This window comes from Stenella coeruleoalba (genome assembly GCF_951394435.1).
Source record: "Stenella coeruleoalba genome assembly, chromosome: 11".
NCBI lineage: Eukaryota > Metazoa > Chordata > Mammalia > Artiodactyla > Delphinidae > Stenella > Stenella coeruleoalba.
In genome coordinates, this window is record NC_137157.1 from 66595082 (window position 1) to 66618310 (window position 23229).

The 23229-nt window shown below is 41.4% G+C and overlaps 1 protein-coding gene across 2 annotated transcripts in view; it reads right to left on the reverse strand.

Moving 5' to 3' along the window:
- ANO6 (anoctamin 6) overlaps positions 1–23229 on the reverse strand; it is a 200745-nt gene that overhangs the window by 32942 nt on the left and 144574 nt on the right. For both annotated transcript variants that reach the window (XM_079938006.1, XM_079938007.1), the window contains 5 exons: positions 21477–21582; positions 17317–17377; positions 8294–8436; positions 6047–6124; positions 742–967 (listed from right to left, as the gene is read on the reverse strand). In XM_079938006.1, coding sequence (XP_079794132.1) covers positions 742–967; positions 6047–6124; positions 8294–8436; positions 17317–17377; positions 21477–21582 — 614 coding nt within the window. The remainder of the gene's footprint in view (positions 1–741; positions 968–6046; positions 6125–8293; positions 8437–17316; positions 17378–21476; positions 21583–23229) is intronic.

Here is a 23229-nt window from a genome sequence, read left to right on the forward strand (position 1 = left end):
AAGTTGAACAGCCTGCTAAATGATATCTCTTGTCCTCCTGAACTGCAATAAGGTAGGCCTGTTGAAGAAAACAAACAAAACACGGGGCAACTTGCTAGAAGCATCTGGGGAAGACAAAACAGGTCATCCTTCTAGTTTAGAATTTAAATCTGTCTTATCATTTTCAGAAGATGACCACTCCAAAGATGACCATTTGGAGAATGATCCAGCCAAATGCAGCATGTGGGAAGCACTTAACTTTGGCTACTAAGCAGCTGCCTGGGATACAAGCCAGAGAGAAGAAACCTTTATTATAAAAGCCAGAGCTGATGAGAATGGAGCTATATTAATATGAACAGCGTGGGGGGAAGACACGTAACACTGTGATTGCTTGTCCTCTCAGCAATGCAGGAGCAGATCTGCCACTGGAACCATGACCCTCTTCCACTTGTTTGCAATAAAGAGACCATTTACTTTCAACAATAGGGTACATGAGCTAATGTAACTGAAAATATTATTCAGCGCTGATCTGTTTACATAGAGCTTGGGCTTTATAATGATCGTCTTTGCTTTGTCCCTTTTACTAATGCAAAGCAGGAGATAATTCATTTCTCGTACAGGCTGGAGAAAATATGTTTACACTTGAAAGTTTCTAAAAATGGTAACATACTGGAATTGAAATGCCTAAAACGTACAGTCTCTATTTTTACCTGATTCTAAAAATGGCTTAGACATCATGCTATATATATAGCAGGACCTTACCAAAGTTAGTAATCATGATTGCCACTTTCTCATATATGATGTTCAGGATCATGATGATGATAAAGCTGATGAGGGAAGCGGTGATGGACGTGGCCATCTGTGGAGTCAGATACTTCTGGATTGGGTCTGTTCCATTAAGGTTTTTGGGAAGTTTTGCAGAAAATACAATGAACACTGAGAGCCTGTAGACGATGATGCCGATAACTGAAGCAATGATCAAAAGGATCTGAAAACACAATAAACACAGCAGCATGAGACTCACAAATGGTTATACTTTTACACTTAAAAACTGGCCCCATGCTCAAATGGACAACATGCATTGTGAAGTGATGTAAATCTCACATAAATGCCACAAGAGAGGTGAAAATCAAGCACGTTAAATTTCAAAGAAAGGAGAAGAAATGATGGCAGTCAAAAGAACTGGTGCGGGCTTCCCTGGTGGCGCAGCGGTTGAGACTCCGCCTGCCGATGCAGGGGACACGGGTTCGTGCCCCGGTCCGGGAAGATCCCACATGCCGCGGAGCAGCTGGGCCCGTGAGCCATGGCCGCTGAGCCTGCGCGTCCGGAGCCTGTGCTCCGTAACGGGAGAGGCCACAGCAGTGAGAGGCCCGTGTACCTCAAAAAAAAAAAAAAAAAAAAAAGAGTTGGTGCACCCACTAATGGAAGATATTAACAGCAGGAGCAGCTGTGAGCAGGGAATGAGAGGGTCTGTGGGAACTCTGTACTTCCTGTGAATTTTTCTGTAAATCCAAAAGTGCTCTAAAAAAGAAGGCCTAATAAAAAGAGGGGGGGAGAGAGAGAGAGGGAGAGAGGGAGGGAGAGGGGGGAGAGAGAGAGAGAGAGAGAGAGAGAGAGAGAGAGAGAGAGAGGGAGAGGGAGAGGGAGAGGGAGAGAGGGAGGGAGAGGGAGAGGGGGAGAGAGAGAGAGAGAGAGAGAGAGAGAGAGAGAGAGAGAGAGAGGGAGAGGGAGAGGGAGAGGGCGAGAGCGAGAGAGAGAGAGAGAGAGAGAGAGAGAGAGAGAGAGAGAGAGAGAGAGAGATGGAGAGAGAGAGAGAGAGAGATGGAGAGGGAGGGAGGGAGGGAGAGGGAGAGAGAGAGAGAGAGAGAATCTTCAGATGGGGTAAAAATGGAGTAATTGGTAGCATGTTCTGGTAGAAGAAAAAAGTCTGTGATAGCAGAACCAGTGAAAACATCCCTTTGTAGAATAATAATTATGGAATTATTTAGGTTATGAATGAGTGGGTTTTGCTCATTTGTAATCCATTAAGAGGATATGTTTCCTTCCAACAGAGCACCTATTACTGACTCAGGGGTCAGCACGTGCTGGCTGTTGTCTTCGTTCCCGCAGCTGAGGGGATTCTGAACAGGACCAGTGAAGCTGCAGAGACGCCCCAAGGTCACTATTGGAAATGGCAGCAGGCAGGTCTCTGATGATAAACGCTTCACACACTTTTCGTACTCGGATCTTGAGACCTTAAACTGGCAGTTACTTATACTGCACTTGCACAGGATTCATTTTCCTTGTCTACTGTAGTTTTGACTGCATAGCCCCAAGGTCAGTGGGGGTGTGTGAAACATACTCTGCGTGTGACTGGTAGGGTTTCACTTCCTTACTAGGCAGGTTTTCTCTGGCCACTGAACAAGGTACATCAAAGGTCCCATTTTTAAACTGCTTTCCTTACATCTACCTTCTTGGACACACTCCAGAAGCATGTATTCAATGTCTCCGATGGCTCGTGATGACTGCCGTGATAGAGAAAGCTACAAAGAATATGAATTTCAGTACCAAGCAAATCACGTCATGTTTACAGTCACAGAGGGAGGCTGGTTGCCACCTGCGGAGGGCAGTAGAGGGAGTGATCCACAAGCATGGCCGGACTTCTGCGTTCGAATCCCAGCTCCACCGCTAGCTGGGGGGACCTTGTGCAAATTACTTAGCCTTTGGGGGTTTCAATTTCCTCACCCATATAATGAGGGGATAGTAAAAGCAACTGATTTATAGGATTATTGTGAGGCTTCAATGAGTTACTGCAGGTAAAAACAATTAGGACATTAAGCCCTGGCACATGAAAAGTACTGTCTAAATATTAGCTATGATTATGGTGACCAAAGTGTTAAAAAGATGTCTTTCTTACTTTTTAAGGTATCAGTTTGTAGAGAAAGCATTATATTTGCTCCTTTAATCTCTCTCATTGTCTCCTTTTCTTCACAGTTAAGGCTTCATACTTATGAAAGGAATGACACTGTGTGTGTGTGTGTGTGTGTATGATTAGATGTGAAAATTAATTAAGGCTGAGAAAAATGTATTAGAGAAGGTATATCGAGTCTTCCTCTCATCATAACACATACAGGCCATTTAAATATTGACAGTATATACATATTTTAAAACTCTGCTACTAATTTTTTAAATTACATATTAAGTAATCATAATAGGTAAGATTCTTTAATGCTTACTATTGCTTCAGCACACATATATTTTTTAAATCCTCACAACCATCCTGTGAGGTAGGTAGTATTCTCTTTTTACAGATGAGGAAATAGAGCCACACACAGATGAAGCGATTTGTCCCAAATTAAGCAACTAGTAAGTGAGAGAACTGAGATACTCAGAGTCCAAAGATACACAAACCTTTATATAGCACTGCCCCCTACGTGGCTTATGAAATGAATTCTAATTCATTTCAGAACTTTTACAAACTTGACGTGTTTCCATTTTTCTTCAGAGCACTTAATGGGTTCAATATTTCTTAGGAGACAGGAAAACTTTTCATTCTCCTTCCTCAAGTTGATTACATATCCTCTTTTCTGATCATAACTTTAATATACGCTCATTAGAGAAAATCTGAAAGTACCTGGTAGTGGACACTGATTGCTTTTGCTGCCCTGGATCTGTCCCCTGTCTTAGAAGAGGACCTAGATTTTGCTTTAGGGTAAATAATCTCCCTTCTATTTTTAGTCTAGTGGTTTGGGCTCGACTGCCCCACCCTCCCCAGGGCTCCAGATGTAGATCCCAATTGGTTTGAGACAAACAGGTGTCTCATCCTATTGGCCTCAGCACCTGATTCAAGGATTGGCAAATAACCTATTAAGAACCACCAAGGGGCTTCCCTGGTAGCGCAGTGGTTGAGAGTCCGCCTGCCGATGCAGGGGACGCGGGTTCGTGCCCCGGTCCGGGAAGATCCCACATGCTGCGGAGCGGCTGGGCCCGTGAGCCATGGCCGCTGAGCCTGCGCGTCCGGAACCTGCGCTCCGCAATGGGAGAGGCCACAGCAGTGAGAGGCCCGCGTACCGCAAAAAAAAAAAGAGCCACCAAGATGTGAGGAGATATGCCCATGTGAAAGACGAGCTTCCTCTGTCAACAGGGGATGCTGCTAAAAGAGACCTTTCTTGGCTTGGATGTGATGTGAGATCTGGAAAGCTGCAGCCATCTTGCACCCATGAGGGATGCCTAGAAGCACCATGCTGGGACACCACTGGACACAGAGTGAAGACAGAACAAAACCAGCCTTGACATCATCTGGGCTACAGTATCTATTCTTGACTGAAGTCATACCTCAGACATGAGATTTTCAGTTACAGGAACCAAGAAATCTCACCCATCCCCATTTTTTGGTTGTTGTTTAAACCAATTGGAGATTGATTTTCTGTCACCTACAATTGAAAGACTCCAACTATCAAAATGAAGAATAAAAATAGGAAAAAAATGCATCTATACATAGGTGTAATTCCTTCAGAACTATGCATTGTTTTCATATAAAAATATTTCACATATTAATTTTATTCTTAAGCCTATCATAATCATGACATTTTTACATGTCATAAAATATTTTCGTGGACATACTTTTTCATGGCTGCACAATATTCTACTGTATGAAGGGTTGGAAGGAGGACATTTTGGCTGAGGTTTTATATATATAAATATAGTATGTATAATTAATATTTATATAACATTTATATATAAACAAAAATATTATATATGTATTATATATGTGTGTGTATATATATATATATATATATGTGTCTGACTTTTACTTGCCATTTTGAAATACTTCCTGATTAAAAGTTTTTAAAAGCTGGCTTAGTGGATTAAAGCATATGAATATTTCTGACTTCTGACATGTGCTGCCAGGCTGCTTTCTAAGAAGGCTGGCGCAGCGTAAAAGTCCAACAGCACAGGTATGGGAGTACTATGACACTTCAGCCTTACAAACACAGAGGCTTATCACTTGACAGGTGAAAAATTGTATTTCACTGTAATGTGCACTGATTTAATTACCACTGAGGTTTGACATCTGCCACAATATTTTGTCCCTTTCTGAATGTGTATTCATCTTCTCTGCCTTCTCAGCTCCTGAGATTTTTGCTGTTGTCTTAGAAGTGCTCTGAAGTCTTTCCGTACTGAAGGAATTAGCCCTTTGCCCTTTTTGTTAACAAATATTTCCTCTGGTGTTTTGTTTAAACTTAGGACACTTTTGATGTATGGAAATCTTTAAATACTTTCCTCTGAAACTTCTTCCACATCTAGAGATTGCATATTCATCAAGATTTATTTCTAGTTTTTCATGGTATTACTTTTTAAAATGTTTTTTAATGTTTCTGGAATTTATCACACTATGTGGTTCATAGCATGATTTCAATCTTTTCTTTTTTCCCAAATAGCTAACGAGTGTTCCATTACCATTTATTGAATGATCTTTACTTATCTCTCTGATTTATAATGCCTTCCTTTTCATATATTAAATTATTAGTGAGTCCAAATCTGGGCTTCATGTCCTGTTCTCTAAGCTGGCTGTTCTTGAGCTAATAAAACTCTCATTACATTACTTATTATATTACTAATATGATTTTATTCATAATAAACCCCAAACTAATTTCATAAGTTCTGATATTTTAGAAACATTGTCTTTTTATCTAGAATCATTTGTTTAAGGCCTCTTTTATGTCTTTCAGTAGTTTTTATGTTTTTTTTAATAGCTCCTATTATCTTTTTGTTACGGTTATTCCTAGACATTTTATATTAGTTGTTACTCTTGGCAATTTTAGAATTCTTGATGCCTCCCATCTGGTCTCTTCATCAGAAACTTGAAAATCCTGAACCACAGATCTGATTTAAACAAACGAGGTGAAAGGAGCTCGACGAGCCACGGGCAGCAGAAGATATTGTGAAACCTTGAGAGTTGCTCCATGTGGTGGCTGAGCTGTTCTCTGGAAACAATCTTCTCTATGAAACTACAGTTTCCAGCTCGACTTTCAGTTTTCTCAACATATAAAATTAGACAGTAGAAAAATCTGTGGCAGATTCTTACCCAGAAAAAGACAGCACTGGCACAGAGGGTTATACGTATACACTTTCCCCAGGTGGTGAAGGGAATACGCTCTTCTTCCTAATTAAAAAAAAAAAAAAAAAAAGAAGTTTAGTCAATCAAGGGATTCCTCCAACGAAATGATTTTTCTCCTAATTGGTCACTGAATCCTAGGCTTAATTTTAAAAACAATTAGTTTTCAGACACAGACTCCTTACTCATACTTGCATGTTTGCTTGTTAACAATTTCAGACATACATACAGCAAAACGTGTTCAGTGTTCATTTTCGTAATAGTTTTTGAAAATGCAAATGTGAATAATAAACTGTTTATCTGCCACGATCTGAGTTCAGGAGTCTGGGTATCTGACAATACCATTCTCGAGCTTGTCTTAGATTTTAGAAGTGACTGCAGTGAGAACCCAGAGTCTGTGCAGGACAGAAAGTTTCACAGATGTCTGCAAGTACTAGGGAGCCAATGTGTGTTTTCTGGTTGACCTTTAGGTATATTAGGTATAACTGTGAAGTTTTAGAGTTTCCATTTTATAGTTTATATGAATATATGTAGATTTTTCTAGAAATGAAATCAACAGTGTGATTATAGCTGCAAACAAGGACATGGCATTTACTCTCTGCCAGGTGCTATTCTAAGTAGGTTCTATCTATTAACTCAATCAATCCTTACCACAATCATATGAGGAAGCAACTTTCTTATTCCTGTGTCATAGCTGGGGAAACTACGGCACAGAGAACCTAACAAGTTGTCCAAGATCACTCAGCTAGTAACTTGCTGTGTTCAGATGTGAATTCAGGCAGTTTTGTTCCCAAGGCCTCACCACCACACTGCTGGCCTCTCTAGACACTGAGGATGTGTTCTCAATCAAGGTAAGATGAGAAAGAATGATAAGGAGAAATGAACCTTCATCTTCAATTTTTTAACAAGCAATGTTACAAGGGAAATTTAACTTATTAGTTGGCAATTTTAAATTTAAAATGGACAGATTTAAATTTCTAAAATGTCTTTTCTTCAGTTTGTTGCCAATAACATAAGCTTTTGTTTTTCAGTATTCAAAAACGTTATGAACATCTGATTTTGTCTAAGTTTCAGCTTTCATTATGTACAATCTTTTACCAACACATGCTTTGACCCCCATCTTCCGTCCTAAACAATGGGAACGATTCATAATGGGGATTATTTAAAACTTGTTACATTGTAAAAGACAAATGTCGCTTTCTGTTGGGTAACTGAACCTCATTTTTTTCCATTTATAAAATGAGGAGGTTGAACTGCTCCCTCCAGACCCTTTTACTGCCAACATTCTATAAATCTGTGAGTCAATTTATAAAGTCTATGGTTGGAGACATTTTCAGATGCTTTTGATAAAAGCATTTTCTTTCCAAGAGTTATTCATATTTAAAACCTACTGTCCTTATGCTGATGACTACAAGTACAATTAGCTCCAGATTTTCTGTGTTGATGGAAAGAGGCAATAATGCAGATGATTTAAAAAAATTGTCTTTCACTGGCTTTGGAATGTTTATACAAAGACATTATATAGTTTTATTTTTTAATTCTGCAGCAGCAGTAACAGCAGCAAATTTACCTTTCCAATTAGATTAAATGCCTAGCATGGGGCCTGAATATAGTTTGGCCTCAACAGATGTTTCCCTTCTTCATCCTTTCTCTGATTTTAGGATAAGAGTCACCCTACTCTGTGCACGTACCAACCAGAAGGGGGAGCAGTGACCGAGGCGTCGTGCAAGGCAAAGGAGCTGGTCTACGATGAAAAGGTGGCTGTGATAATGAAGGACCATGTGAAACACTGAGAATCAACTATGAAAACCAATGTCTTTCCTTCTACATCTATGTCATAGAGTCTAATTTTTATTGGTACTGTGAAAGGACACAAATCAACGCATCTTTTCTTATACATTTATGTCAGAGGTTTTTAATTTTTTTCATGTTTATTGTTATTATGAAAGAAGGGACCACATTTATCGCCTGTGCCTACTGTTCTTAGCAGTGCTCCTTCACTTTGGCTGTACATGAAAAATCACCAGAGCAGCTTAAAAAATTCCTGTGCCAGAAGGCACCCCAGGCCACTGAGTACCATCAGAGTATATAGCAACAGAAGCCAGGCGTCAATATTTTTTAAGCGCCCGCCCCTACTCCGTGATTCCAGTGTGCAGTCAAGGTTGAGAACCCCTGCAATACACAGACTGAATTGCATCTAGATAACATACTCTTTACCTGAGTGATCTCATTTATCACCACATGCGTACACCGTGCCTCATATTCTGGCCGGGCTTGTTCTTCCTGCTGTAACTCGACCGTGTCCCATTCGTACTCAAGTTCTGCCTGGCGCCGCTTCCAAAACTCCAAAAACAAGGTAACTACCAAAGAGAGAACAGCATCATGTGGGTCTTCAGTGATGACTGATGCTTCAGAAATCTGTACTGAATACTATGAATTATCCACAACACTTGTGTATAGGGTCAATAAAATCTAATTTTACTTATTTATAGGCGATGCTAGTATTGAAAAGAGAGAAAAATGAGTTAATGCTTTTTTTAAAAGGAAAATGTTGATCATTTATTCAACTTGTGAAAACAGACTATAGGTCATGGGAAGGGCGGTAATGGGATGGTCAGAAGGCATCTGACTGCGTCTACTGCTAAAGGGTCCGCTCCTAACACATTATTGCCAACAAAACAACACAAGCAACTATTATAACTCAAAGCAGTTCATGGTCCACCCTTTAGTCTGCTCCTCCTTGCATCCCTCTCCCTCTCTTCCTTCCAAAGGGCTTGGGGGTGCAGGGATGAGAATGCTTCAGTGGTCCCCAAATCTTTGTTTTCCACCACCCAAGTCACCCCAATTAAAACAACATTCTTAAATGTGGAAAACTGGTATTTTTCTCAATCTTGTGCAAAGTATGGATAAAATAATTTTTAGAAATCATTATTTTTCAAGATTGGTAACTTCAAATACTAGACAAAAACAACATTAAATGTTCATTGAAAATGTGGTTTCAGGGTAAATCCCCTAGGCCCTTCTTCCAATCAGACTGATACCCCTAAGCGCTTCCTATATAGAAATTCTGGAATAAACACTGTTCCATCCACAAATATTTTTGAGTCTCTACTATGTGCTGAGAATAAAGAGAAAAAAAGGTATGGTCCCTGCTTCAAGGAGCTCCTAGGTGTATAGGAATTACAGTGAAGTGATAGTTACAGTGGACTTTTAAGACAGCTGTGATCAAAGTAAGCATGAGGTGCTCTGGGCACACAGAGCCACAATGTAACAAGGCTGTCTCAGAGGAGGGGACCACTGGGGTGAGCTGTGCGATGGTTTAGAGCTGATCAGGTGAGAGTGGAATGTCAAGGCCATTTCCCCTTAGGGAGCCGTGCGTGCAAAGGCAAGAGACCAAAGAGACCCAGGTACTTTCCAAGAGCTGCAAACAGACTGGAAGGGAGCACAGGCTGTGGTGAGGTGGGTGGGACAGCCAGGTGGAGAGATGGCAGGGGCACATCACGAAGGACTCTGTGTGCCTTAAAGGCGGAGGAGACATTGAAGGAAGTCGAGAAAGAGACTAGAGGCAGGGAGACCTACTGGCAGGTCCACAATGAGGCCTGCTTCAGCTGGGAGGTGAGAGAAGACGGCGTTTTAGCAGGTTGACAGATTGCACGCAGGTGTGATGGAAGGGGGCGAAAGAGGTCAAGGATGCCCGCCAGCTTTCTGGCTTTGGCGATGTCCTAAATTCTAGTGCCATTCCCTGAAATAAGAAGGGCAGGGAGAGGAGCAAGCCTGAGAGAGAAGATTACTGATTCGGTTCTGATCAGCTGCCTGTGGGCCACAGGGGAGATACCCGGTAGGCAGGTCAAAGTCTAGAACTCCAGAGAAAGATCTAGGCTGAGCCGAGACTTTTTCCTGTTTCCAGCGGTAACTGGAGCATGAGTGGATGAGCTCACTAAAGGAGCTACGGAGGGGTAGTTCTCACCCTGCCTGCACGTGAAGCACTGAGAGCTTTTGAAAAATACTGAGCCCAGGCACCACCCTCGAGATTCTGATTTTATTGGTCTGGAGTGGGCCTGTGCATTGCTTTTTGTTTTTGGAAAGCTCTACTGAGCAGTCAGGGCTGTGAATCAACCTGTAGAGAACAGGGAGCCTTTGAGTGCGGAGCAAAGACCAGCTGCCCTGAAATCCTGCAGACCCCGCTGCAGGCAGCCGGAGACATGGGGGGAAGCTCGGGATGGGCCCTGAGGAACATGAACGCAATGCTCCCAGACGGCAAGGACAATGGAAATGCTCAAAGCACCCACTTCCCAGAGATAATCTGGACTTTGGAATCAAGTTCGAATTCTGGTTCTGACAATCATTAGATGTACGACTACTGGTTAAAGTGCTTCAACTTCCTGAGCCCCTGTTGCCTGCCCACCCCCCCGCCATGGAAAACGGGGGAAATAGAACCTACCTCATAGGCTGTTGTGAGCTTAATGACACAACATCTGTAACGGCCCTCATGACCCTCTGAGGTAACTATTATTACCATCCCCATTTTGGACACCAAGAAACAGAGGCACAGAAAACTTCAAATACTTGCCCGAGATAAGGATTGAGGTATCAAACCAAGGCATCCTTGGCTCCAGAGCCCGAGCCCTTCTTACGATGCGGCACAGCCCAAGCCACCTGCTCCATAACTTGCTTTCCGTGGGCTCTGCCCCGTGGCACCCACTCTGCTGAGATGCCATCACTGCGTGCCTGCCCAGCGTCTGATTCCAACACTGCTCCTCCAGGACACAATGCTAGTAACTGTCCTCCATCCCACCACTGTCTCTGTGGGTACACTAACCCTCACGATGCCACTGCTGTGACTACCTGCTGTTCAGAAGCAAGTATAGGCGGCAGCTCAGCTTTCTGCCATAGACGCTGCTGTCAATGGATGCAAAGAGCACACAGTTAGTGGGGGAGGCCACGTCTTGTCTCCTACTTGGCTGGGCAACTGGAAGGCAGCTAGTCCCCCTGTGGAACTTTGAAACCCAGTGTGGTAGTTATGTGAGGCTTCCTGGCCTCTTTACATAGGAATGATGTCCAGCCCCCAAGAGCCCCCCAAGTTGCAGCTGACACTGTCATCCACTGGCCCCATCAGGGAGCGGAGGTGATGGCCTGTAGTCCACCAAGTTCCATCTCCTTGCATGACAGCTACAGGAGGATGAATTAACACTGGAGAGTGAAAGCTACAAAGCCCTTGGGTATTATTTCCTGACACTCTCAGGTCACCCAAATGTTCCAAATCCTCTAAGTAAACAACTTTTAAGAGAAACCGCACTGACTCATCTGTCAGACCTCTGACAGCAGGACTGACTTGGCTTCTCCTGCTTTCAGGACGGGCCTCTTTCCCCTTCTGTGGGGGCTTCCCAAAATGAAAGAGCCTGTTCCTCATTTATGGGTAAGAGAGCATTTGTGACTCCTGACCAGAACCTTCAGAAATAGACCTCTGGGCTTCCCTGGTGGCGCAGTGGTTGAGAGTCTGCCTGCTGATGCAGGGGACACGGGTTCGTGCCCCGGTCCGGGAAGATCCCACATGCCGCGGAGCGGCTGGGCCCGTGAGCTATGGCCACTGAGCCTGCGCGTCTGGAGCCTGTGCTCCTCAACGGGAGAGGCCGCAACAGTGAGAGGCCTGCGTACCACAAAAAAAAAAAAAAAAAAAAGCCCTCTTTGCGGGAATGGAAGCATGGTGCCACAGCTCAGCTACCCTACAGCCTCATCGAGCCAAGACCATAGCCAACACAAGGGGCCCCTGCTGGTGAGTGTTCAGTATGGAGAGTGATGCCTGCACCACTGAGAACCTGCCCAGCCATTCATGCCCTTGCCTCTATCCAGGGGGAAATGAAGCATCCGTGGAAGGAAAGCCTTGAGGGCAGCAGGCAACTATGGACCAAGCTGCATCTGGCTGTTCTTGCTTCCCACCTGACCCATGCTGGCTGCATGGGCAGATACTCTGAAAAGAGACCCCTGCTTGGGGGAATGAGCCAACTCTCCTTGGGCTGCATATGAAGCGGCACAGTATACATAGGAAGCCACCCACTTACCAAAGTCCCCTAGGCTCCCATCTCCTTGATAAATACCACGCATCCCCATCAAAGAGAAGACCCCTACTTTTTAATTTACTTGAGAATTCTACTGCCAACATTGCCTTACCCCTTCCACCCATGAAGTTCTTTCCACTCTGTGTCCTCCCTCTGCAACTATGAAATCAGTCCAATGCTAGTGTACATTCTGTCCGCAAGGGCACACTTTATTCCCTATGCTGACCTCAACTTGTGCGCTTCAAAATGCATAGCACTCATGCACCCTGACCTATATTTGCTTCCGCGTTTGTTGTTTATCATGCCCACTAGAATGTCACCTTCTTGAGGGCAGGGATTTGGTACTGTTCCCAGGGGAAACACTAGCACACAGCAGGCACTTGGATAAGTATTAGCTAAATGAATGTACTGTGGGAAGTCATCCCAGGGACTGGAGAACCTCCATCACCTGGGACGCCTGAAGGATGGAATCATCCACTCGGAGGGCCCAGCTGATTCCCACTGCTCCCTGCTATGCCCGACCGTCCACTGTCCACCACACTCTGCTCCGCCAGTCACGTGGGCCTGGATGAGCTGAGATGAGGATGTGACTGTTGATGGGTAAGGTTGCGGCAGCTCTAGCCCCTTGACTGCTGGGAGTTACTCAGGATAGACAGACTGAGGAATCATCATGCATACCGTCCTACCCCACAACTCACTCAAAGCACTAGGACTGCACATCAGAGGAAACCACTGGCCCTTTCCAACCTAAAGAAGTGGGTGTCTTTCCATTAATAGCCTCTTTATGAGCCCAGCCTGGAAAAAGCTTTCTAAAGCCACTTTGGATACCATCCTTGTGTTTCTGTAATCCCTCTAAATTCTGTCATTTTAATTGAAATATTAGACATACAGATGTTTTTGAAATTTTTATTGATTTTCAATGAAGAAAATCCTCAATTTCCTCCTCTGCTAAGTAAAGAAAATTACTTTTCACTTTATTAAAAAAAAGCAGCTTACTTTCATGAATTTGTATCTTCAAACGTATCTATTTTTAAAAGAATTTGTGATGCAAGACATGAAAGTCCGTCTGTGTTTTGGCACCTACAGGTAGGCAGAGATGAAACAAACAGGACTGATCTCATGAGGCTGGAAGGCTGGGGCTTTCTTATTCCTGTTACAGAAAGAAGAGTCTGTACCTGTGTAGGTGAGGTAGGACCAAGGATGTGGAACCATCATTTTCCAGCCCATTTTTCAGAACCCCACACAAGGCAGTGCAATTATATCAAATAAATATTTCTACATCCTTCTAAAAGTTTGCTACAACTTTATTACTATACATTGCATTTTGTCATTGATCTAAACACTGATAACAACCAAATTATTTGCAGAACTCTTATTCTGTGCTTGTCACTTTTTGTCTCTGGGGACCTCAGGTAATTTGCCTAATCTGCCTGAGTGTCATTTTCCACATCTTTAAAATGGGAGTGTAACAGCCATTTATATGTTCAGTATCTATCTAGCAACAGTATCAACAGGAGATGATTTATGAAAATCAAACTACTCTTCTCACAAAAAGCAACAGAAACAATTCTAATCAGTGCTATAGGGGAGGAACAGCGGTACCCTTCCCCTTCCTCCCTGAACTTGAACATAAAGGGTAAAATGACTGCTTTTGCCAAATCCTGAAATTGAGGATTTGGCCTGGTGAAAAATAATGATTGGGTAAGCAAATCCTCGAAACCTTGAGGGGCACAAACCCTGGGAGCTGTAGGAATGGGTGGGAGTTGCTCAGTTCCTCATTTCACAGAGCCAAGAACTTTGCAGGGTCCGTGAAAGACCCTGAGGGCCTAGCATAACCACCCAATGTTCTGGAGTATTCCTGGGCTACATGGCTGCTGACTCAGTGCTGTGCGTCCCAGAGTGAAAGCACCGGGACCTGGGCTGACTGTGCATATGCTGCCGGACAGGAATTTCCTGTTCTGTACCTTTTGCTCTCTCTCTCTTCCTGCAATAAAACAACTGGCCGGACTCCAGTGGGGAACTCCGCACTTATATTCTCTGGCAAGCCACACACCAGGCAGCTCTAGCTGACTGGTGAGAGACGGGACTCCTATACGAATATATAATAAGAGAGAAGGCTGCCTAGGACCTTGGGAATCAAAACCAGCTTGTTCTCTTAATCAGGACATTAAACAGCGAAAGAAAATACGCATCAGATGAAGAAGCTTCCCAAAACACAGCGTTGGTGGCTGTATCCAGCAATGTCTAAGGACGAGGCACACCCTGGTAGACGGGAGCATTCTGGTTGCCTCGAGAGTTTGCTGCTGAAGGGCTGAGACATTGTATTGGGCCTTGAAACTAGTCAGGCCTCTTCACTCACAAAGGCAGACAAGGCAGATGAGCTTGCTCAGCCTGTATTCTAGCTTCCTAACTGAAAGACTATGAGATGGAAAATACATTTCTCAGGAAAAACAACAAGGTTGTACTGTATAGCACAGGGAACTATATTCAATATCCTGTGATGAACCATAATGGAAAAGAATATTAAAAAAATGTGGGCTTCCCCAGTGGCACAGTGGTTGAGAGTCCGCCTGCCAATGCAGGGGACACGGGTTCGTGCCCCGGTCTGGGAAGATCCCACATGCCGCGGAGCGGCTGGGCCCGTGAGCCATGGCCGCTGAGCCTGCGCGTCTGGAGCCCGTGCTCCGCAACGGGAGAGGCCACAGCAGTGAGGGGCCCGTGTACTGCAAAAAGAAAAAAAAAATGCCCATCATATGCATCTGTGTGTCACTTAAATCAGAAATGCAGCTGAATGGAAGCAAGGGTGGTTATAGACACTGTGTTATTTTGCTGGTATGGATGCAGCTGGAGAAGCAGAGACCTCAAACTAACAGTCGCAAGAGTCATTTTCTGATCTCCAAGTGCAGCTAGTTAGGGTGAAGGCTTCCTGAAATCCCCCCACTCCTCCTTATGAGCCAGTGGTCTGGTAAATCTCTAGGCCCAGCCTAGAACTCAAAGGTGAAAATTAAAAATTGCAGTCATGCAGCCAAAAGGTTGGCAGGGAGCATTAGACAGAAGTAGGTAAGAAACAACAAGGAATGGGGAGGGAGGATACGTTCAGAACCTTTACTTCAATCGTGGTTAGTTGGTGTTTAGGACTTTAGGAGTCAGTGTGAGTAGATGGAATGCTTTGGCCTACAAGGGGGGATATTTTTCAAGTAAGTCCATGATTTGTGCTATATTTATTAGAAAAGGTTTTCTACCCTCAACTTTCTACGGAGCAGAAAAATACTCTGTCACATACATCTGGGCACAAAGGAGATGCTGCAGGAATATGATGATGGTGATATGAAAAAACTTCAGTTCTGCAATTGCAGGCTTTCTGTAATGAGGTTCACAGCAGTAGTTCTCATAAGGCAGAGGTAACAAGAAAAGCAATATCAGGCATTTAAAATAAAGACTTCATCATACATACATATCCTTAAAGATACATATATGGTGCTACGAGCAGGGCCGAAATGTTTTCTGCATTCTACCATCTGATGAAATAAAAGCAGCGGCTCAGTATGCCTGTCAGTTCTATAAACGTGGTGTAGTTAATGATCACAGAAAGCAGGGTGGGCTAGGGACCTTGAAGTATTTTTTGCTTTATTTTAAAAGTCTCTTTTAATTAGGGCTATCAGCATCCATTAGTATATGGAGTTCAATAGATGTGTTAGAATTTTATAGATTATGAACCAGTGCTGAGACTGAGGTTTACGCAATAGTTAAAAGTGACCCCACCCAAGTGTTGGGCACCCACCCTCTTACCGGGGATAAAAAAAAAAGATTATTTTACAGTGGAGGAGTACAGAGAATCTTAATATATGACTTTGATCTTTAGTCTCCCATGTGTCAAATATTAGCTAGTGTTTGGCCTCCAGCCAAAACATGCTAAATGTCTGAACGACAGAGTGACTTATTAGGTAAGTTTGGCCTCCTTAGAGTTTATGCAGCAGTGGCAACTAATATCTCTTAAAAGTGTCCAAAATAATTGGCCTGTCTGTTCTGTGATTCATCTGAGGACCCTTCATAGGCACAACCACTGCAAAATAGAAATACCACCGAGGACACCTGTAAACAGCTGTATCTATACGTGAGCTGCATGTGTTGATGTGTTGTCTTCTCCAAAATAAAAGACTTGGTTCTGTTTCTTCCCCCAACTATCTACACCCTGAACACTATTTCCCCCTTGACTTACACAATGAAATTGGAAATGCATTTATCTTGGAAAGTGTACATTTTTTCTTCTATGGTAGAACAGTTACATCAATTAAACATGTGAAAGTCTGTATTTAAATAAAATGATAATTGCCTCATTACATTAATGAGGCTATTCAAAATAAATAATATATAGTATTAAAGCTTCTATATACAAATTATATTCTTTAGGATCATATCTGTTCTATTTATTAAACAGAATGTTACTATTATAAGAGTAGCAGCACATACCCATATAGAAGTGTATAAAGAAGAAAGCTTACCTGTAATCCTTGTGTTGCTGCTTTTCCCGAACCCCAAACCCTTGAAAGTCAGGTTGGATCACAGCTATGAGGGTTATTACAATAATGGCTCCCAGTGAATCGTGCCCCTGTGTATCCAGCCCTTGAGCAGTGCTCCCACCTCCTCATATTGTTGTTGGGTTGACCATGACTTGCTTTGGTTGATGGAACATTTGCAAACTTGATGCAAACACAGGCTTAAAAAATGCCTGGAGTGCGCTTCTCCTGTCTTGCTTCTCTTTGGAACCCTAAACTTCCATGTGAAGAATCCTGGGCCAGCCCACTGGAGGATGGGACACCACGTAGACCCAGAGGAGGTAGCCCAGCTGAGCCCCACAGACCAACCCCTCCTGGCGAACTATGCCTGGAGAATCTCCCAGCTGACGCAGAGAATCATGAGAAACAATAAACCTGTGTTTTAAGCCACTACATTTTGAGGTAGTTTTTTACGCAGTAATTGATACAATGTCCTTAAGAATTATAAATGGAGTCTGGGAGGAGATGAAGTTTGGGCAATCCAAGGGACTAAAAGTGGGTTACCTTAATCGCCTATATAAAACAATATAATGCTATTTAGTTCGGTACTTGTATGATCTTAAGGTTTTTGTTTGTTTGTTTTTAGTTAAGAGGCAAAAGGAAACTGAAAAAAATGGACATAACTTACCCCATACCCCCATAAATACTGCAAAGACTAGGGTTCCAAAACTGTCAAAGAGGCACAATTTCTGGAAAATACAATAATAACATGTACATGAATCATGTTCTTCACTTACTAGGAGTCAGCAAATATGAACTGCTTTGTATATGCTACACTTTGGGAATTTCTTTTAAAGCTGTTAACTAGTTTGACAATCACTATATCTACTACATACTTACAGATGAGATTTCTCATTCTCTTGAAAGCAAACAGCCTCTGCTGTATTTACCAGAGTACATTTTCCAATGGAATCTTTCCATATCATGATAAAGAAATAGGCTCAGCTGCTAAGATCCCACGCTGTTGAAAGCTTCTAACATACTTTTGAATAACAGCCTCTTTTTATGGACTATGATAGTGAATTTGAGGAAATAGAATGGCCCTAAGAATACAATGAACTCCAAACAACTTTTAGATTTATGATTTGCATCTGATTATCCAACCCTCGTCAGAGGGCAAGTTCCTGAATTCCTGCATTTCTTGTTAAGAGAAGCGCAAAGCTGGGGTTTACTTTGAGATGGCTCTCCCCCAGGAGACAGCTCTGCTTCCTCAAATCCAATGATGACTTTTCTACCATCGCTGATGGAAGCTTCCGTTAGGATAAGGAGGCACAGATGCTTCTGCTGACGTTACAAAGGGTACAATGATCATGAAGGAATACATGACATACTCTATTTACTAGTTCTGCTAAGTTTCCCCTTTTTGCTAGTATAAAAATAGTCTATCTCCCTCTATGAATTCCTGGAAGATCTTCCAATTAGTTACCGATTTTTCATTAGTGAGCATTGTTATAGCTCCTAAAAAAGGTCTATTAAGTTAGTGGAAAAAGTGGCGAACATATCAACTTTATAACAGATCTTATGAAAAGTAAAGAAGACATGGTAGAAAAGGAAGCTATAGGCTAACAATAAACAAATAAATAAATGAATGAATAGCAAACTTTCCAGTGCCAAAGAAAATTCAAATCTGCTTCTCAGAAAAACTCAACTCTTTTAAAGGTTCTTTCTATGTTGCCCTTTATACTGATATAAAATGAGTAAACTTTCATCTACATAAAAATATAAGTTACGTTATTTTTGTAAAATAATATCCACCCACCCACCTTCTTATAGATCCTTTTTCCAAGGCATATAGATGCCCTCAATCATCCACATATACCCTGAGCGGAAAGCACAGTCCCGAACTGCCTTTCAATTACTCCTCTCAAAAGTCCAGCTCAAGGAAGACAAAATTGATAAATGAGTGACCCATCTGGGGAACAATGCTCCCCACCTATTTATTCCTCTGCTCCTGGGACTCTATGGAACATGATTTCAAGTCTTTTAGCTTTGACTCTCATGGAACCATCTCTTCCAAGCTGTCTTTCAATGTCATACCTTATCCCTCATTGAAAATTATTGCAGGCAAAGTCCTAAGAGAAACATTTCTGCGTGTTATAATGTTATTCTGGAAGATTCTATCCAATGTTACTCTTCTAGGAATCAATGCAAACCTCTATTTGATACCTTCCTATCTGCCCTGACACCTCCACCCTCACTCCAGAAAGAGAAAATCCTATTATGCTGAGAAAAAGCCACTGGAAGCACATCTGTCAATGTTAGAGGGGGGGAAAAAAAAGGAGCAGCAAGAAAAGGCAAGTTTACTGCTAATGCCAAGCTCACCCCAGCTGCCTAGCTCAAGACGAGAGATGTGCCTTGCACTCTTATGAGAGGGAGTTAGGTGGCTTGGAGGAAGTTACCATTTTTGCCACTTGTGTAAGGATCAAGGAACGGAGAGAAAGAAGAAGACGGCTGGCTGGTCTCTCTGCTCTCCGTGCCCCAGGAGCAACATGGAAGCAGGAAGTAGGGAAGAAGATAAGCAAAGAGCTTTCTTGGTAAGAAGCTTAGCTTAGCTTGCTTGGCGGGATGGCACAGAGAGGGAAAGCCGGCTGTGTTAACAGCGGCCCCGAGTCAGCATACTGCTTTAGTCAGGTGGAGCAGGAAATAAGAGAGAGCTGTATACGCAGGCATAATGATTTTAAGCAGAGGAACCAGTTAGAATCTAGAAAAGTGACCTTTTGCTATGCTTTCTTCCTGCAAAGGAACAAAATCAAAATTTTATAATCGTGTATTTCAAAGAACTAAATATTACACCATAACCATGTTTCCTCTTTATCTTGCCAGCTAAAAGCTAAGAACTTTATTTAATGCTCAGTCACAAGAACAGTATTAATCCTGATTACTTCCATAATTGTTTCTTCATTTCCTTGATCCTGATTTTCTATTTCTATTTCTAATTTGTTAACAATTCTGGCATACATGTCAATTAGTGAATACGCCATCTCTTTCCAAAAGGAAAGAAATGAATATAAAAATGTATAATTGAAGAAATGACTGAATTAATCAATAAGCAGAAAAGCATGAAAAGGTGCTTCTCTTTTTCTCCTTTTTTACCTTATTTTTTCATTTCATTCTTTTACTCATATTCTTTTATATGCTTCCCTCCCTTTGTGAATCACTCTGACAAGACTCAAGGGATTTTTTGGGGAAACTGGAAGAGAATGATTCATTTTTTTCCAAAACAATGAAAAAAACAATGTACACAGGGACATATTTGAAAGTCATGTGCTTAAGGATGGCTAGGTGGAGCAGAAGATATGAGAAAAGAGATGTGGGTTGGGTGTGTGAAAAATAATTTCTTAAGGAAAATGGAATTTCCATTTGTACTTTGTGGAGTGCAGTTTGCCTCTGGTATTATTGTCGGCACTTGCCTTAAATCCAGTGCCTGGGGATACACACTAACTAGTGACCTTTATGGGTCAACACCACTGGAAGGCAGGTTCTCTCTCTCACTAGCTCCAAGTCTTTTACTTTGAGTGATCTATGATAGATATTTATAGTCTGAAACTTGTGTTGGTTGACGGGGGTGGGAAATGAAATGTATTTTAATTCATAAATTAAGTGTAGAAATCCATGTGCTGACAATACCCTGCAATCACCTTAATTAAGGGGTGGAACAATTTTCCAAACATAGAGTTCAGTTTGAGAGTAGAGTGCCTGGTACTACAGTCAGCCACTGAAGAACACGGTAATAGCAAGGAAGGCAGATTTGTTATCATTTTCTGGCTTTGTCAGTTACTAGGCGGGTGATCTTGAGCAAATCATTTAATCTCTCAGATCCTCAGTGTTTAAATCTGTAAAATGGACGTAACACCTGTTCTGCCAGTCTCACAGTGCTGTTTTGTGTGTCAAGTAATGATATAGTTACAAGAACTTTGCAAAGTATAGACTATAAAGTGGCATCACTATCTTAGCAGTGTATTCAGTTAAAATAAGACTTACACGGAGTAGATCAGAATATTCTGAGGTCATATAAAGATTCCTAAACTTTCACGGCAGAACTAGGGGACAGAGGAAAGATCAAGACAATGGAGACTACTACAAACATCAAAGTTGTCAGGAAAACTCTCTGAAGCAAGCAGACCATCTTTCTTCCTGTCTGGCGTTTCTGGCATGCCTTTCAGTAAGCTCTCTCCAGTCTCAGTGCTTTTCCTAAACCTCCTGGATTTTAAGAAGTCATATAGCTCAAGATCATCTGCATGTATAAGGGGAACCAGATGTGTTTTGTGGGAATGTTTTGAGACAAAGTGAATAGCTGTTACCATTTGCAGACAAAACCTTTCTTATGCATTTTTATAAATACAGTCTAAATCTGACCAGCAAGGTCTTTAAAAATCCAAGCAGACTTTCAGCACACTTTCAAAGTGGGAAAACACAAGTACAGATTTCAGGTTTCCATTCACTTGAATTAAGGAAAATACTTATAATAGTAAACCTATTAAATAGTATTTATGAGATAAGCCAGGTTTGAGATTTCTGCTTTGATTACCTGAAATACTTAAATTAGTTTCAATTCCACAGTTCCTCACTGACCCTTCAGGAGATTTTAGATAAGGCTTTTAATTTCAATTTATTATTTGTAAACAAGGAATAAACACATGCATTTTATATCTATCTTTCAAAATGAAGATTTAGTTGACAACCTTTCTAAATTCCTCAGAGGGAAAAATTATAATCACTATGTTGTACTAAAATTTTTAGAAGAAAAAACATCTTTCATTACTTGTAAATGTTTGGGGAAAAAAATACCTTTGAGGACTCGCAAGTAACATTGAGTTTCCAGAATGGACAAAGCTTATCACACTGAGGGCACATTATGATCTTGCCGCCAATATCAGGATCACAAACTTCTTTGCTAAAGAAAAGAGAAAAATAAAATTTAATTTAAAAAAAATTTAATGAACAGGACTTTCTTTCTACAAGCATGATAAAATCCAACATCCATTCATGATAAGAAAACTAAACTAAATTCTTATGAAACTAGGAATGGAAATGAACTTCATTAACCTGATAAAATCTTGCTATAAAAAACCATTCTACTTAATAGTAAAATGGTGAAAGTATTTCCTTTGCATCAGAAACAAGATGATGGGTCCTGCTATCATCCCTTCTTTTCAGTGGAGGTCCTTGCCAGCACAGTAAGTAAAAACAAAACAAAACAAAACAAAAAAACAAAGATAGGAGGAATGGCAAGGGAAGAAAACTCCTATCACTAACAGATTACATAACTGTTTATATGGACAACTCAATAAAACCTGCAGATAAATTGTGAGAAAAAATGAGTTTAGTAAGTTTTCTGGACACAAAATCAGTATACATAATATATATAGGGTCACAAAAAGAAACTGTGTCTCTAAAGACCTGCAACAGTTTTTAAAACACCATTTTTCAATAGCTTAAAAAATATGAAGAGCCTAAGTATAAAAATCTAATTCAAAATGTATGAAATTTATATGGAGAAAACGATAAAACTGTTCTGGGAGAGTAAAGAACCTATATAAATTGGGTACATTATCATGGTCACAATTTGGAAGAATCAATACTTGAAGATGTTACTTCTCCTTTATATGAGCTGTAAATTGAATAGAAGAGCAAAGCCTCAGAACACTCAAGACATCTCCTAAAGAACAAGGTGCTACTGGGATAGGTTAAGAAAAACTGAGCAAGAGAACAAAATAAAGAGTTCAGAAAGAGACCTCTGTATACACCAAAACTGATGTAGAACATGCAGGGTAGGCCCAGCAAATTAGTAAGGTAAGAACTGATGTTTGAATAAATAGGGCTGCTGCAATGGAATATCACAGAAAAAGATGAAGTTGAACCACAAAATCCTATCATATACAAATCAATTCCAGGTGGAAAATAAAAATGCAATAGTACCAACTTATTAAAAAAACAATGAAAATTAAATTTAAAAGACTATCTAGATAACCTTGGGGTAAGGAAAAATTCTACTAATGAGACAAAAAGCTTAAATCATAAAGGAAAATATTAATACATTCAAAATCTTTTAAAAGTAAGAACTTCATTAAAACACCATAAAGAGAAAAGAAAAAAGATAGTCACAGACTGGTAGAAGTTTTGCAACACGTAAAAATGACAAAGGACTAATCACAAGAGTATTTTTAAAACTACTACAAATTAATAAGAAAAAACCAACAAACTAACAACAGGTTACACACTGCTCGCTCTAGGAGAAGCCATGCAGATGGACTCTTACGTGAATGGGACTGGAGTTGCAGAATTAGTTGGCCCTGCAAATAACTCAGTAAAAAATAACTGGGCATGAGAAACACTTCTAGAATATCTGAGTAAAGATCTTGGAAAACTTGCTCCTCTATAAAGCAAAGACACTGGCAAAATCTGTCAAAATTAACCTCTGCAGAACTGTGGAAATTAAACAAAGTCTTCCAGCAGTCTGAGGGGTGCTTATTTGAGGAAAAATAGCTGAATCTTTTCCATAAAATTTGGGGCACTTTAACTTGACTTATTGCCATCCCCA